Raw genomic sequence first — 18,216 nt, forward strand, 5'->3', positions numbered from 1 at the left:
TCAATCATCAGGAATAATTGTCGGAAGACCTCCCCCAATATGCTAGTATGAGCCTAAAATTCGAGGCTAGACGTGAAAAGCCCAACTGATCTGCAGGGCATCTGGTGCATGCATGAGATGTATTGGGATCCATTTTGGCTAGAAGGTACGGTATGTATGCCCGATGCAAATATTTGAAAGGTAGCAGTTTATGATAGTGGAAGCCTAAGTCCTGCTCCCATGGCTTGGCGTGCTTTACCTCCTGCCGCTGGGTGGAGTGGAAAATCTGGTGGCTCAGCTGTTGCAGTTCGGAGTGCCCCCTTTAATGAGCACCACACCCTGTGTAGGAGGAATGAATCTCTATTCGAAGTGAGATCTTCTACAGTGAGTAGGTGCACATTTTTTAAAAAGTCCCGAATGGTGCACAGTCTGTATCGGGCTAGGGTGTGTTTAGTGAGAGTGTCTGTTGTGGGAGGTAACCAGGGCTTATCAGCTAATGGTATATGTGGGGAGTATAGGAACGCCTTAGCTTCAACTAAGCCCAACAAGCGGTGGGTAATGTCTGAATATCAGCAGGGTTCTGTGGTAGTCCCTTAGGTAGTATAGCTGAAAGTGAGTTTGGGTATACCTGGGAATATTCTGGCTTTAGATATTGAAGATGGACGTCCATGTGATACCAATAATGTTATGTTATGTTATGTTATGTTAAGTGAGCTTGTATAGCGCATGGCTGCCCCAGCAACGGGGCATCCCAGCGCTTGCGGACAACCAGACAGAGAGGGAAATAGAACGCGGAAAGTGGCTAAGAATTGGACCCCAAGGTGGAGGCAAACAGCCAGGTCTTGATACATTTCCGGAAGTGCCGGTGGTTTTGAGTGGCACGTGCCTTGATAGGGATAGAATTCCAGAGGGTCGGGGCGAGGGACCTGAAGGAGCGGCCACCCTCTCTGCTCTTACGGACTCTGATAATATGTGAAGTGGATTTGTGCGAATAGATAATATAAATAGAAATCAGGGACCACAAATCCTCCTCGATGATATGGCATGATTTAAGAATTCCACCCTATGTGCAGCTGCTTTCCTGCCAATATAAGTCAGATGAGTAAATCCCGTAGTGTATCAAAAATCCTTGTGGTGAGTGCAATGGGATTTTTTTAAAAGAGATATAAAAAACGTGGAAGTACCACCATTTTTAGTATTGGCAATTCTGCCAGCTAAAGAAAGAGAAAGTTTGATTCATGGTTATAATAAATAGCAAAGGCGAAAGGGGGCAGCCCTGTCTAGTGCCACGTGTGAGAATGAATTGGCGGGTTATCTTGCCATTCAGTTTGAGGCGAGCAGCAGGGGCGGCATACAGAAGTCAAATTAGATTGGTGAAGCAAACCGGGATCCCCAATTTCTGTAACACCGCATATAGAAAAGGCCATTCTAACATACTATGCCAATTCTGAGTCAGTACTCATTATCCTGACACTGCAAGAATTAAGGTGACATACATCCTAAAATCAGGGCAATACATGCAGCAGGTTATGAAGAGACACATGAATCAACAATACTGTGCATATAATGCCATTCTGAAAGAATACTCATCATCCTGATACTGTAGTGATCAAAATGAGGTACATTAGGACACCAGGGCATGACAATGTGAGATTGCATTGTGAGATTGTCTATTGCTGGCCCGTAGTCGAGGGGGACTGCCTCAGATGCATTACAATGCAAATAAATGCCCAGATATTTAGGGGGTCAATACACCACCGCAATGGGAAGTCAATGCCAAATTGGGTGATGGCCGGAGTCAGCGGGAATACCTCCGATTTTGTCCAGTTGATGGTTAGATCTGAGTAGATTCCAGATTGTGCCACCTCGTTCAATAGTGGTGATAGGTTAGTACTTGGGTCTCGTACAAATAGCATCACATAATCAGCATAGAATGAAGTCACTAGTGGACCTATGTGGAACCTCAGCCCGCGGTACATATGTCTCTCCAGGATGTAATGCGCTAGTGGGTCCATGGCTATAATTAATAGCAAAGGCGAAAGGGGGCAGCCATGTCTAGTGCCAAGTGTGAGAATGAATTAGGGGGGGGTTACCTTGCCATTCAGTTTGAGGCGAGCAGCAGGGGTGGCATACAGAAGGCAAATTAGATTGGTGAAGCAAATCGGGATCCCCAATTTCTGTAACACCGCATATAGAAAAGGCCATTCTAACATACTATGCCAACTCTGAGTCAATACTCATTATCCTGACACTGCAAGAATTAAGGTGACAAACATCCTAAAATTAGGGTAATAAATGCAGCAGGTTATGAAGAGACATATAATTCAAATGTACTGTGCATATAATGCCATCCTGAAAGAATACTCATCATCCTGATACTGTAGTGATCGAATTGAGGTACATTAGGACTCCAGAGCATGAAATTCAGAGGTTGGGTTATGGTAGAAAAAACAGGAATCACCATACTTTAATGCAGCACATAAATCACTGAATAACACCATACAAAACAGAGAGCACAGCGAGTCTGCGCCCTGACTGAGCTTTATGAGATAGTTAGGCTTTATAGTGCCTATTATAGTGACTATGGTAATTAAAGAAGTCTTCCTCAGTGAACAAGCAGGGGCCTCTGTCGAGGTACTCCCCCCCCGTACCGCCCCTTCTATTCTAGGGGCGGTAATGCTCAGGGACCACGAGAAACAGCACAGCAATGTGTATCAATGGGATTCCAAGGTCTGTATGAGGGTTCAAAATGCGGTCTTATGGGGGCGGGACAACGGTGGAGACAGCGCAGCCCCGCTTTCACCAATACTTGCAAATGCGGGCTGTAGTCACTGTTAGGCGTGTCTCAGAATGCATACAGCAGAGCAGCAGTACATTCAGCTCAACGCTTTTGAAGGTAGGAATGGCTCAGCCTCTTTTCATTTCCAGCACAAGCCCTTCAGGTGCTTGGGACCAGAGCAGGCACAAGGACAAAAAAGTATGATGCGGCGGAATAGAGCCAACAAACTTAATTCTCAACCTAACAGAAACCTAAATTAATCCAGCGGAAAAAGTACACTTTTTAAAGAAACCAATTATGTTATTTGTAATTGCACTCATACTGTTTTTTTAGATCAGATGCATATTGCTCTACATCCGTTTTTTTATATATATATACCCACATATATGTTTTTAGAAACACATCAATTCCGAACATTTACATCAAATACATTAATACAAACACAAATAATGATACAAACAAAATCAATACATTTCTATCTCGCAATATGGAGTCCTTGCTGCCCTAATATTTGTGTGGCTGTGGGTGACCGATTATTTCACAAACAACTATAAATCGCAGCCAATCAAGAAAGACAACCCTCTCATCAACACTTGCCAGGGGACACATATATCTCAACCCTATTTCTATTTTAGGCTAGTGTTATAAGTTTTCTTTATGAATACAAATCCCAATAATATGGGCTTATTTTCAATGTGAAGTTGACGCGTTTCAGCCCATGTAATCTGGGCCTCATCAGGACTAGGGCTTTAAAGAAACCTCGCCGGTATCGCTGTTTTAATATGGGCAAAGACACCTCTGGGCTACAACCCAACTGCTTTTACACCGACAATATGATGTCGGATAGCCGGGCTCCTTTGTCCTTTTTTTCTATGTGTTCCTTGGACTAAATAATCTGATACTCCTCGCCCATGTTCGTCAATGTTACAGGAGAATCTAATGTCAGGATTCTAAGTTACCGGGTCCTCTCTGAGAGTATGCTGATGGCGCGAAACAGAATGGGGTCAGCACACACACGCCGCTGATGCCGGATGGAGAGCTCTCGCAAAAGGGGCCAGAGCACTGCTCCTCTGACCTCGGCCAGTCTGAGAACTCCATAGGAAAATTCCCGGGGCATCCCTCTACCAGTGAATGGGGCAGAGCTGGTGGGAACACACAAGCACTGCAGACCCATACTGGTTCACTGAAAGGTGGAGTGCTCAACATACATCATCCGTCGGTCTAGGGAGTAATACACACACACTGTAGTGAGGAGTGGGAGCAACCACATGGTTGCAGTTCACAACGCTCACCATGCGCTGAGCTTTGATGAGGCAAGGAGGGGTAGATAGCGCTCGCCATGCATTGGTTTCTTGGGAAACAGTGGGGGCACAAAAGCAGTGAGGCCATCACAATGAGTCAGTGAGCTATATGGCGACTTATCCTGACAGCCGAGGAGGGCTGAGTGAACCCCACAGTCAGGGAGCAACTGGCAGCAGGGCAAATAGCAGAAAAGCAATCGAGTACGTCCTTTTGGCCACCCAGCAAGTAGCAGGTAGCAGGGCAACAGCAAAAGAGCAGTTCAGATGAGTCCTTTGTGCAGCACAGCCGTCCTTCTGACAGAGGCTCGGCCTAGTTCCAAAAGTGCTCTGCCATCATGGGGTCACAGCCCCTGCACTTATACTCAAAATGTCTTTGATGTAGAGGTGACTTCAAAAGAAAGAAACCTTATGTGTGCACATCACTTTCTTTCAATCCCAGCCCTGGCTCAAGATGTACAGTAGGGGGTAAATCAGCCTTTTTGTGTGAGGGCATGACACAGCCTCTACATATGTAAGTGCACCTGTCTCCCTCTCACCCAGCCCAGAAAGATTATGACTATGCACATGGATGCAGATGCCTCTCTTGTCACACCTTCCCCTTCCTGGGTTATGGCTGTCTGGAAAGTATGCACAAAGTGTAGCTGTCAACCAGGCACAGTTGTGGATTGGTGTCATGCTGCAAAGCACACAGGGCCAAATTATGAGTCTAGCAGTCCTGGCTTGGCAGTTCGGGCTGGACTGTTCCCATGAGGCACAGGGTCAAGACTGATTTGCATATGGCCAGGTCTAAACTGGGGTGGCATGGTGAGCAAAAGAATGATGGATTTAACCCAGATCTCATGACTGGGGTTGAACGTTTTGATTTGTTCTGCATTCCGTCCATCAACTGTGTGTCGTTTGCCTTCTCACCCTAAGTGCGCCAGGTATGCCCAGACGTGGGATCTGGGCTCACTGTGCCACTGGATTCAAGCTATCCTGGCTGATGAGGGTTGAAAGCCTGAAACTAGTCCTAAGATGCTTGTTTACAGTCCAGGGAGGACCTGGGTTGACAGTTCGGGCTGGACTGTTTCCATGAGACACATAGTTAAGACTGATTTGCATATGGCCAGGTCTAAACTGGGGTGGCATGGTGAGCAAAAGATTGATGGATTTAACCCAAATCTCTTGAATGGAGGTGAATATTTTGATTTGTTCTGCATTCCTTCCATCAACTGTGTGTCTTTTGCTTTCTCTCCCTAAGTGTGCCGGCTATGCTCAGACATGGGTCCCGGGCTCACTCTGTCACTGGATTCAAGTTAACCTGGCTGATGAGGGGTGAAACCCCAAAACCGGTCCTAGGATGCTTGTTTTCCGTCCAGGGAGGACCTGGCTTTGCAGATCCGGCTCCACTGTTTCCATGAGGCCTAGTGTCAAGGCTGATGTGCATATGGCCATGTCTAAACTGGGGTGGCATGGTGAGCAAAAGAATGAAGGATTTAACCCAGATCTCTTGACTGGGGGTGAATGTTTTGATTTATTTTGCATTACGTCCATCAACTGCGTGTCTTTCACTTTCTGATAGTGGCAATTCTAAAATAGCAATACAAAATCCACCTACACAAATAAGCATCATTTATCACCACCATTCTAAGCATAACAAACATGGTGGTGCTACTCCTTTCAGATCAGGAATTACCACTTAAACAAATATAAGGGAATCCCAAGGCTAGCCTATGAAAGAAGTAGGCCTCAGAGTAGTGAGAGACAAAATAGAGTGTTTGTCACTACCAGGGCATGCCACACAATAAGGGCACTTGTCCTAACTTTTACTTACACACCACCCTGTCCATCTGGCTACTTAGGGTCTATCTTTGGGGTGACCTGTATGTAGCAAAAGGGAAGTTTAAGGCTTGGAAAGTAGTTTTAAATATCAAGTCAATGTGGCAGTATGCTGCACACGCAGGCACTGCAATGGCAGGTCTGAGACAGGTGTGTAAGGCTACTTCTGTGGGTGGCAAATCTGTGCTGCAGGCCCACTACTAGCATTTAATTTACAGGCCCTGGGTATATGGGATAATACTTCACAAGGCCTTACAAGTAAATTAAATATGTCAAACGTATGTAAACCAATCATAGCATGTTTTAGGGGTAAGAGAACATGCACTTTATAACTGATTAGCAGTGGTACAATGCCCTGAGCCCTAAAGCCAACAAAAAGATCATAAAATTAGGATGAAGAAGGGTAAAAGTTTGGGGATAACCCAGCAAAAAGGGCCAGGTCCAACACCTCCTTACTCTTTTAGATTGAAATTGATAGAAGTAGCATATGAGGGTCATTTAGGTTGCCCTAAAACTACTTGGTGGTCAAGTGATAAGGAAGTGTGTACAATGTCAACCGAGTGACAAATTAAAGAAATCTCGTTTGCCTCCAGTGATGTGTAGCGAACTGCCTCAACAACGGTGAGATGAAATACGTTTAGGCAGTATAGGTCCTATACAAGAAGGTATGGATTTGAGTTAATTGGTTGTACTTATGCATCTGTTTTAAAAATGGCTGGAGTTTGAAATTGTCATGATATCCCTACTGGCAGAATAATACAACTTTTAGATCAAATATTTTTCCAGAGAAGGTTTTCCAAAAAGGGCATTAACCGATAATGGTGTGCAACTTGTCTCAAAAGAAATTGAGAGATATTTGGAGGAAAGTGATATTGAATATATAAAGTCCTCATTGTACCATCCGGACGAAATGGAGCAATTGAGAAGTTTAATCATGTGTTTAAGGAATTGCATTCAGATAGCGAAAATCAATAATCTAAACTGGAAGTATGAAATAGATAGGAAAGTGGTAATATACTGGATATCTTCACATACTAGTACAGAGAGATCCCCTTTTGAGCTTTTTAGGGGGGGGGGGGAGAGACGAAATACCAAAATGTCTCTTAGTTGGATAGTTTGGAACAATAGGGCCTGTGACGGCTATCCCAAGGGTGATTGGTGTGAAAAAAAGACAGAGCAATGCATAGAAACGAAGAATCTTATGACAGAAGTAAAGCAGTCGGGTGGAATACAGTACACATTGAAGATTATGTAGTGATCAAAGTTCCCGTGGGAATTACTCCATTTCCCAAGTTATTATGCCCTTTGAAAGTGTTTGAAATATACAGCAGTTCAGTGAAAACACCAGATGCAAGGGTCTCAAACTTAAATCAAATAAGTAGAACTCAGAGATACAATATGAATAAAACTAAGTATAATGATAATAGCATGCCGAAATATAAACCTGTAAATTTCAAAAACAATAATTGTGATGGATAATATGGTGATGTTTATCTTATTTCTTTTCTGTATTTAGGCAAGCTTTCTAGTTAAATGATTGGTGTCTTCTTTATTTGACCATTCATTCTTTGATGTTGTTTTGTAAGACGAAAGATGTGTAGTAAATAATTCCAAGGTTCTAGAGTTTGAAATACTGTGATTGGAATGAATTGTTTGTACTGGGCAATGACTAGTTGTAATTCGAGTTTAGATATGGGAGGATGGCATTCATTAGCCTAGGAATTTCATCTAATAAATGTAATCTTACCTCACACTTCTTGTGCCTGCTGTGTCACGTCCCTGGACTCCACAGTGTTGCTGTTAACTAAATTAATGGTACTCATTTCATCCACCTCAGGACGATGTAATCCTCAGTTGATACTGCCTGCAGCAATCGACATGCAGTTTACATGGATCTCTGCACACTCTCTTTCCACATAGCTATATTGTTGTTAACTAAATGAATGGGACTTATTTCAGCCACCTTAGGATAATGTAATCCTTAGATGACCTGCCTAGATTTAGGGCATGGTACACAGACTTCTGTAATGGGTGCTCACTTCAATGAACTACTTAAGCGTTATTATTAAAATGTCGTTTTTCATGACACAAGATGTCCATTGTTGTTCAGTATTTAAAATGTATGAAGCCACCAGAAGTGTTTTTCAAACAATACTAATCACGTTTATAAACCCTTCCGATGACATGCTACATCCAGTGTTCCAGAGATGGTGCATATGGGCCAAGTGACTGTCTTAAGGAAAAATGACAGCCGTAAGTCCCCCTATACATTAAATATTTCATGTATACTGTGTTTATATTAAGATTCTACTGACCTAAGCGAGCTATTTTATGAAAAATATCTGCAAAGCTACTAATTATCACACATTTCAGGTTAAATATACTTTACAAAATTGCTTCATAAACTGAGGATAATAAAATCATAAGACCCCAAAAATTCTGAATTCTGTTTGTTCATTGGCTGGGTGCAGTGTCTATTGAAATGGTAGGAGAGGGAAACTGAGAGTCAATGGCCCCGATTTTCACAAAAGGCATGGAACGCAGCAGCTAAAAATGTAGCGCTGCATTGTGTGACAGGGAGGGAGCAGGAGAGTGCCATATCTACACAGATATGTCTCTCTCCTCCACATCTCCCTAGCGCTGGTGCCGATTTCAGCTACCTAGTGCCAGGCACACACCTTAGCGCCCTAGTGCTAGGATGCGTACCTTAGTCTGCCATAGGTTTTTTATAGGAAGGATACTGCTCCTGTACAAAATACTACGGCTAGGCACACTTCAAAACTTTTTTTACTTTGTATGTGTGCTGCTCATTTCGGCATGCATGTGAAGTCGGCAAAGAAAGGAGAAATAAAAACATTTCTCCCCTTAGCGCCTGCTTTGTAATGGAGTTAACGTTTGGTGCTAAACCCTGTCATTTATTGTTTTTGGAAGGGGTTTGCTTCAAAAGGCATTGGTGGTAGCAAGGCAACGCCCATGTACCACCCATGAACGCCACCTTGTCGCTAAGTAACGCAAAGCAGTGCTGCTTTGCATTATTTTCAGGGTACTTTCCAGTGCAAAATACGTTTTGCATTGGAAAGGTATTTAGGAAAAAAAAAATTGTGACCAGCACAAAATGTTTGCAAATCTTCCTAAAAGTCTTCAAATGACCATGCTCAGATCATCTTGATAGTCAGTTTATATTCTTGTTCTTGGCGCTATCACACCATTCTAAATGCCCATTGATTTGCACAAGGATTTATTTTCTACATTTATTACATTTGGAGGGATCATGGTATTAAATACAGCTTTATACCTACTGCATACTGTCCTGCAATTGTTATGTAACATTTCATCGCTTCGGCTCTAAGGAGGTCGGTAAATAATGTATTCTAGGCACATCTAAGGTAATATTTGAGTACTAGACCCTCTCTTTAAACAGAAGTCATTTAAGGAGTAATAAAACATTTTGACCGCTGGTACGAAGTACAAGTTCTGAAATACCTAAACCATCATTTATCACACATTTTCAGTTTGTAAACATGAACATTATGCAAATTGCACTTGCAGTGTTGTTACCATTTACAAAGCTAATTAATAAAGCAGAAGTGTTCTGTATGTGTGCAAATGATTTGCGAATTATGCACTCAAGTCTCCGACATGAATGTTTGAAAGTAGGCGTATCAAGTTGAGTATCAGGGGCCAGATTTTACGACCATAATATTTTGCGAGTCGCAAATTGCAACGTTTTGCTAGTCACAATTTGCGATTCTCAAAATTGAATGTACAACAGTGTCTCAGACACTGTTTGCTATTTCCAATGGGGTTGCAAACGACCTGCCTCATTATTTTCATGAGGTAGGTCGCAATTTGCCACCCAATGGGGAATGGCCAGCACTCACATGGTTAGTGGCCTGCTGGGGTCAGCAAACAACCATGTCTGTGACTTCTTTTTAAATAAAATTTTTAAATGCATCCGATTTTCTTTAAAGGAAAATGGGATCCATTTAAAAAAGAAAAATGTAACGTTTCTGGTTCATTTTTTAAGAGTACGTACCACTGCCTGCTCTCTAAAAAATGTTTCGCTGCTAGTCACGAGGAAGTAGGTGGTAAGCTGCAAGTGTTTTGCAACTGCAATTGCAGTTTCAAAACAATCAGGGGCAAGGAGTTGGCCTCACGGCTAGGGGGGTCAATCTCAAATCTGGGGAACCGGGTTCGAGTCTGGGCAAGGACGACAACATCTTGTGATTCTGCGCAAATCACTTAATCTCACCAGCCTCACAAAATAAAATGAATACGTCCCCATAAAACCCACTGGTGCTTCTGAAAGCGTTCTGATACCCGACACCTTCAGGTCAAGTTTGCGCTATATAAAACTCAGTAAAACAAAAAAAATCATACATAGAAGTGCGACTCACTATTAGGAAGGGATGACCCTGGCACTCCCCTTACTAATAGCAAGTCGCAAACCCTACTTTGCGAGTCGGTAATAGGTTACCGACTCACAAAATAGGGTTTGTGCATTGCACAGACCTAGTTAGTGGTCCTAAAAGGGGCGATTTCTCTTTTGCAGCTGTTAAAAAAGGTCGTACATCTGACCCCAGGTGTGGTATGCAATGTTAAACAGGTGAACTCATACAAGAGCAAAAATGCAGGGTTTCAAATGCATTCATTCTGTTTATTTGAGTATTTTATTTACACATAGAAGAACCTGGCGAGGGTTGTAGATATTGAAGAAGAGTTTACCGATCGATGCAGGATTCACAGACATGTTCAAGAAGTTGTGGCATGTATGGGAATTTAATCTGATAAAAAGCGCTTTCAAACCAAAGAAAAATAATTTATGATTGTGTAGCTTTGAACCCTACAAATGCAAATTCACCTAGACCAGAATTGCAGATTCACACACTTGCAGACACACACAAAAAACCTATCACCTGCAACATGCGTGCAGCTAGGAGCGCATTCTTAGAGGACTATGTGTGGACATGTACGCATTTACGAATGAACTATGTGTACAGGCAGCAATTGTATATTGGATTTTACAACACTTTCTGATGAATCACGCTCTTACTATTATTCTAAAAAGGATTCAATTGCTACCACTTAGGGCCAGATGTAGGTAAATTTTATTTTCCGACCTCTTAAATACCGAGTCATACCGACTCGTTATTTCAGAGGTCCGAAAATAAAAGTACCGAGATGTAGGTAAATGCAGATGTGCAATTACCGAATCGGAAACAGTCGGTATTTTCCGATGCGGGAAATACCGACCAGTTAATGCCCATTCATTCCTATGGGCTTTGAAGCCCATAGGATTGATTGGGCATTTACCGGTCGGTATTTACCACATCGGAAAATACCGACTGTCACAAGGGTGCAGGGGGTGTCACTTTGACACCCTCTGGCACCCCCAAAAGAGGCTCGGGTGCCATGTGGCAGGCATACCTGCCATAAGGGCAGGTCTGCCTGTCATATGGCATAGGTGTGCATGCACACATGTGCATGCACACCAGAAACGGTATTTTACCATCAAGTAGTATTTGATGGTAAAATACCGATTTTGTACTGCTTGTGGGACTCAGAAGAGTCCCACCTACATACCAATTTACCGGAATCCGTAATGATACCGACTCTGTATTTTACATACTCGGTAAATTTACCTATCGGTAAATTTACCGAGTCTGTAAAATACAGGGACCTACATGTCAAATTGCTCTTACCAGTCGGTAACGGCCGAATTCGGCCGTTACCACCCGGTAAACGCCTACCTACATCTGGCCCTAAGTCTTTCTAATTCGTTATGGGCCATCATGGCTTCATTGTTCCGTAAACATACAAGGTGCAAGGAAAAACAATCAGCTTGGTACTTTACCTTGCTCTATAAACTCCTCCATGTGTTGTTTAAAAGGCTGAAGGTGATCCTCCACAGATAAACGGTAAACTTTCTCTGCTTCCGTCTCACATGCTGCAATTCAAACAAAGATATAGTATATATTCGAGTGGTAAAAAGTTGTTCACCTCTTATAGTGATGTATGTGCATAATTAAGTACATAAATTAAATTAATAAAGTGGAAGGTGTGGTGCAGCGGCCAGGGCAGCCGACTTCGAAGCACAGGGTTCACGGTTCGTCTCCGGCAGCAGCTCAACTCAGCACCATGTGACTCTGGGCAATAGCTCACTTAATTTCCACGACGGCCCCCAGCGCCTTGAGACCCATAAGGTTGAGTAGTTTGCGCTTTACAAATACGGATTTACATTTACTTAATCACAAAACTAATTCTCAATATATATGAATAACTAGTGCCAGACAGGCCTTTAATGCCACCGGGCATTTCCCCGGTGGGCTGGACCCCTTCAAGCCCCGTTTTGAAAGCCCAGAGCGCCCCATGATGCTCTGTAACTTTCCACAGCTCCCCAACATTAATTGGATCAGGCACTGGGAAACTTCAAGAGATAAAGAAAGAGAAGGAGGGAGGAGGCAGAGAGAAAGTGATCAGAGTGGGATAAGGGACAGAGAAGAGCATGAGAAAGAGAATGGATGGCTGGATGGAAAGACATAGATTGCGCGGAGATGAAAGGAGGGGGGATTGCCTTGAATACATTTGCTAAAGCTGCATTTGGTTCACCATCCAGCTCTGTGAATATCAATACATAATAGTGAGTACCGCGAGTTTCAGAAAAACTGATTGTCATTAAGATCGCCCTACTCTGCTGTTTTTTTAGGTTCCTGCCTTTTGTTTTTTCCTTAGTGGAATCAACAAACTGTATGGCGGGAAGTCTTAAGGAGCCCAAAGATTTTCCGAATGCTGAGGTTGACAAAGCTCAAGGATATCTAGTTTTGTCTTCTGACAGAGGAAAGCCAGGATGCCTGGTGTTCATTTTAGATGTAATGGGGCTTATTTATAAACTGCATTTATAGTATGTAAAGTAGTACTACAGTCTTACTACTCACTTTCTACAAAATGCTATTCACAGATCCACAGCTGAAGACCTCAGCCTCTACCTCTTGTATCTTTTCTCTGCTGAGATCTCTGCAAAGGTGACTCAGGATTTTTAGCGTTTATGGATGGGTAGCGTAAAAGTGTGGCATGGGTTTTTAAAGTTCTGGGAAAGGTGGTTTGGATGGGTAGTATGAGTTTTTTTGGGGTTCAGTATTGGGTAGCAATGATAGGAAGTAAGTGTTTTTAGGTTCAGTGAAAGGTAGCATTAAGTCATAATAAGGAGCTTTTAGGGTTTAAGCAAGGGTAGAGTTAAGGGGTAGTAAAGGATGTTAGGGCTCATGGAAGGGTAGTGTTAAGGAGTAGAAAGAGATTTTTAGAGCACAGGAAAAAGTAGCATTTCAGGTTTTTAAGCGGCTGATAGGGCTCAGGCATTGGTAGCGTTAAGGGGTAGATAGGAGACTTTAGGTTTCACTCAATGGTAATGTTATGGAATATACATTTTTGTAGGGTTCAGTGAGGAATAGTGTTAAGGGGAAGTTCGGGGTTTTAGGGTTCAGGAATGGGAGGCATTAAGGTGTACAAAAGGGTTATTACAGTAAGATAAATTAAAGATTGCATGCAATAAAAATGAAATCTTTTGAATTGTCATAGCTAGTGATGGACGATACAACATTATAAACCTTGACAATTTCAGCTCCACCCTAAAGTTATCATTTTAAAAGTTGACTTTATTACAGATATCTTTTATCACCTTGTTTTGCAGTTTTTTCAGCCCATGAAACAGAGTGGCAGGGCGGGCTAGGTGTAGGGGATTTGCAAAGTCAATTCGGGACAAGATAATAGCTCTAATAAATAGAGCTTTTATTGTGTAATTAGGAAAGGGTAAGCATTTCTTCCCATTTTAAAATGGGAAATCCAGCTTTCCACCACAGCTGTAATCTGGGGTGCCATAGATTGCTGCTGAGCAAAACATACGTCCAAGTACTCTTCTACTGAAGAAGTGACATAATACAGGATTACAACCTCAAGAACAATAGCGTTGAGTTTGCGTGCTCCAGGTTATGGTATAATTCATAATAGCTATCATGAAAGGTTTGTGGGCTGATAGTGTTAAACCTTCTTGCCATTTTATAGAGAATCTTTGTTTATGTTGTTATAGAAACTGAACATCAATGATTACCATGGAATGGTGGAAACAACTTAAAATTCACAATTACATCCCAAAGAGGGGCAGATCCTAATAGCTTGTCCTTCATCTCTTTTCTTAAAAGTTACATTGTATTTAAAAGGTATACTGCATTAGTTAACAAGAAACACCATATCACAAATTACAAACTCTGATGATGAGTATATTTCATGATAAATTCTACTACTCAATAAAAATATTGCATACACCACAACTAAATATATTTGCTGTCACCTCCTGACCAATGAATAAAATATGTTTTAACAATAAGTATATTATAGACGCTAGTTATGTGCATGTAAACGTTCAGCATCCTTAAGTGCAATCCTACCTGCCCCCTCAACTTCTTCAGAATACAATGCACAAAATGATTTGTTGGGTGAACACACATACACAATTTTACTTCAGCCATATTTTAGGTCTCATTCGAGATATTAGCTGACTGGGGGAGCTTAAGTTACCAATACTTTAAAAAGCACATAGATATAAGAAGTAGTGCAGAGGGAGTGGACCTTTGTGGCAGTCCTCTTCAGCCACAGACTCTGCTATAGTTTTCAAGGTTTCCCATTGGGTGGTTGTACTGTCCTTCAAGCTGTTTATAGAAGTTTACACTGTTCCATGACTGTTCAGAATATGCTTTGGTGAAAGCTTAAAGCTTCATGTAATCTCTCTCGTCCTGTGTCCCAGGCCACTTGCTTCTTTTCGCCACATCAACCGCACTCCACCATACTCCCCCATTCATCTAACTTTCAGCATTCTCTCCTCTGTCTTTGCTACTCTCACGCCATCACTCTTGCTTCATGTTCCCTGACCATTCCCCAGCATAGCTCCCCTTGTCATCTTCATCTTATCCTGCCATCCCGCCAACATCGCTTCTTCCCCTGTTCTTTCACTGCCATTGCTTCCCACTCTATGGCCATCGTCCTCGCCCCCTCACAGTCATCTGAAATCCTGTCCTGCCCCTTGCCATTTCTGCTTCTTACAACGTTCGTCCCTGGTGCTTCCTGCTCCATTGTCGTATTCTTTGCCCCCTCGCCATCATTTTCATCTTGCTCAGCCTCGTGCCATCATTGTTTCTTGGGTTTTTTATTCAACGCCATTGTTCCCTGTTCCATCGCCATCACTCTCATCCACTCACTGACATTATTTCTTTCCCATTCATACCCCATCATCTCTTTGCATTCCATTATAATCTTTCCCACACCTTTGATCTCATCATGCCCTGCAGTCATCACTTCTTCCATGATCCTTCCCTTCCATTGGTTCTTGCTTTTCTCCCTTGCTTTCATGCGCTGTCTATATCTAGCCCCAACGCCTTACCCATATCAATCGGCCTACACATCCACCATTGCTCTTTAGGCCTGCTAATCTCAGCATGCTTTCTTCAACCTAGTGCCTAGAGCTTAATTTATTGTAAAAAAAAAACCTGAGAATTGTTCTTTTTGTAGCAGGCAACTAGTTTATACATATAGATTTCATTTATATTGAAGCCACGCTGTCTTATGATCTGTTGTGGTCAAAATGAAAGCACAAATTGTCGCAGCATGTATTCTTTCCGAGTTCGAAAATTGTAAAAATCTTTACTATGGGCCTAATTTTCTCTGAATCCGTTACAGATTTTTTTTTTAAAATTGTTGTGAGAGTAGCTTTAGGTCGTCACCTACGCACAAACATTGGATCCTGGTAGAACAAATAATTGTGTTCAAGATTTTGTGTCTCCTGCATTATGCTTTACATTACATAATCCGTGGAGCAATCTACGTAATAACAATCAATTGCTATCTGCCACACCTTGGATCAGGAAAGCTGGGGTTTGTGGATGTCTCTTTCTTTGCTTGATCTCTACTTTAGAATACTCTTCCCCTGGGGATTAAACCCATCATACACCAACTATGTTTTAGGAAGGCACTAAAACCTTTTTATTCTGGAAATGGGTCTCTAGCCTCTTCTGTTATACTTGGCCATATGATGAAGCCATAAAAAGTAGATATGAGTTAGGGGCGCCTAGGTTTGGCTGTAGAAAAAGGTCAGTGTTAGCAGCTGAGATGGTGTGGTGTTTAGAAGACATCCTAGAGAGAGCCACTTGCCCTCGAGTGCACATTCGAATCACTACAACTATTACTATATATTTTCTGATTACTTAATGCACCCCAAGGGCACAGAGCCACAAATGCCTATAATTTGCAGCAGGAAATGGGACATTTTGTGACAAATCCTTAAACTTTAGAGGTAGTTATGCCCGGGTACAGCAAAACTACGTTAAAAAGTATGGAAGAAATGTTTTTGACTGAATAACAGGGTTAGTTTTTTTGTAGGTGAGTGTTTCTGTAAGGTTTGCACTTCTGCTGAAAAGGCTGCACCTGTGTGTGGACAGGTTGTGGTATCAATGATAATCACCCCATTTTTGTATCAGCATCACCACTGCCCGCTTGGCCTAATTAGAAAACCATGTACACTAAGCTCATTCCTATAACTTAGAAGGCCATTTAGAGTTTGCCATGAGAGGAAAGCCACAGTAAATTGAAGGTTCGCCCCCTTGCCGAAGTTGTGCTCATCCCCCTCATGAACATTTATGGGAACCACCACGTTTCTTGGGTGGAGCCTCAGAACTCTGTCCTTAAAAAGCGTTTGCTGATGAACGTTATGCCACAGGATGTCTATAAGGCTTCAGAAGACCTATCCTATTCAGGGAGGGCCTTCTGAAAATCCTTTTACCTGTCTGAAACCACCATGAAAGACACGTCAATCTGGAACGGGAAAACAAAATAATAACTCCCACAAGGAGGGAGAAAAACTCCCATCTCATCAGGGCCATTTGTTTATTTTGCAGAAATTAACCACGGCTCTGGAGTTTTGTTACTGCAAACCAAATTAAAATAAAAGGTCGTCTCCCAACATTAGCAGCTACTTTGACCTTGTTGCAGGGAAATTTAAATATGGTGGATGGTCTTTTGCTGCGCAGTTTCCCCTGTCACAGTGAACCCAGCAGGCCGCTTGCAAGCTCTAAATGAACCTATTAGAGACTCTGCTCTGAGTAAGGCAATGTATTTTTCTAGTCAAAGACACTCCGGAGGCTTATTAACCAAACAAAGCTTATTCAACAAAATGAAAAATCCCTAAATGATTTCAACACAGCAAACATTGTATACCCTTATTAGGTGCAGAGGAAATACATTCTCCACAGTGAAAAAAATTTCCTCATGGAAAAAACAGGTAGCCAATGCAAACAGACTTTTGGTAAGAATTTCCATGAGCTACCATTGTGAGTAATCCTGGAAAGATATATCTGGCTCAGCTTTTCCAGGAATTCAAAAATCCTCACACACACATAAGTGCATCCCTAAAAGTGTAGATGTTTGAATTTCTTTGTTACTTGTGCCTTGGGAAACTGTGCACAGTGAGCAGTGGAGGCTAGAGGAAAGCAAGCCCTATGCCAAATTGCATCATGCGAACAAACTAACAAGCTCAATCCTCCCACACCCACGCCACCAAAGGGGTGGAGGTATTTTGAACACTATGGCCTGATCTAGAGGTTGGCAGAATGACTAAAAGTCTATTTGCATTGGCCACCTGTTTTTTTCCTTGAGGAAAATGTTTTCCCTGTGCAGAATTTATTACCACAGTTCCTGTGGGAGTTTCCCTTCCATGTCATACTCTGAAAACAGATTTACTACTGTCCATAACAGGAGGGACTCTAAGCATTTCTAGGGTGGGAATGAGCAGAGTAAAGGGGAATACACACATACTCAGAAGTGTGTGGGTGTGCACTGCCCCCAGGTCCCTTCTGTCCTCGTCCCATTCATGACAAAGTGCGTTTAATAAAAATGCAGAAATCCTGTTCAGATGCACTCATTATGATTTCCAGGCAGAGACGCTCCTTTTAGTTAGGAAGTGCCTTGTGCAACTTTAGATCTATGCTTGTCAGACAACCCGGTTGTTACCTGTTTCGCTTCGATAAAATGCAGAAAATACCTTGCATTGTTATGCTTTTGGCACACAATTGCTTACAGGTCTAGAGTTTGCCTGGAAAGTTAGAATCAAATTTGAATGAAAACAGCAGGAGATAGCTGCTGAGCTCTGCTTCTAGCAAAACTACATTTTCCAAGACCATGAAAGAGCACAATTGAATTTAAGCGAAACGCAGTGTGAGTGCTTTTCAACGTGTCGTATACCTGAGGTCAACAGCAAAACTACGTTAAAAAGGTATTGAAGAAATGTTTTTGACTGAA

General features: G+C 42.3%; 1 protein-coding gene across 1 annotated transcript in view; it reads right to left on the minus strand.

Annotated features, from left to right (window-relative positions):
• LOC147708856 (uncharacterized) overlaps positions 1-18,216 on the minus strand; it is a 632,993-nt gene that overhangs the window by 115,072 nt on the left and 499,705 nt on the right. The window contains exon 17 of the mRNA XM_086925786.1: positions 11,732-11,824. Coding sequence (XP_086781912.1) covers positions 11,732-11,824 — 93 coding nt within the window. The remainder of the gene's footprint in view (positions 1-11,731; positions 11,825-18,216) is intronic.

The sequence above is a fragment of the Lissotriton vulgaris genome, chromosome 6, assembly GCF_964263255.1.
Source record: "Lissotriton vulgaris chromosome 6, aLisVul1.2, whole genome shotgun sequence".
NCBI lineage: Eukaryota > Metazoa > Chordata > Amphibia > Caudata > Salamandridae > Lissotriton > Lissotriton vulgaris.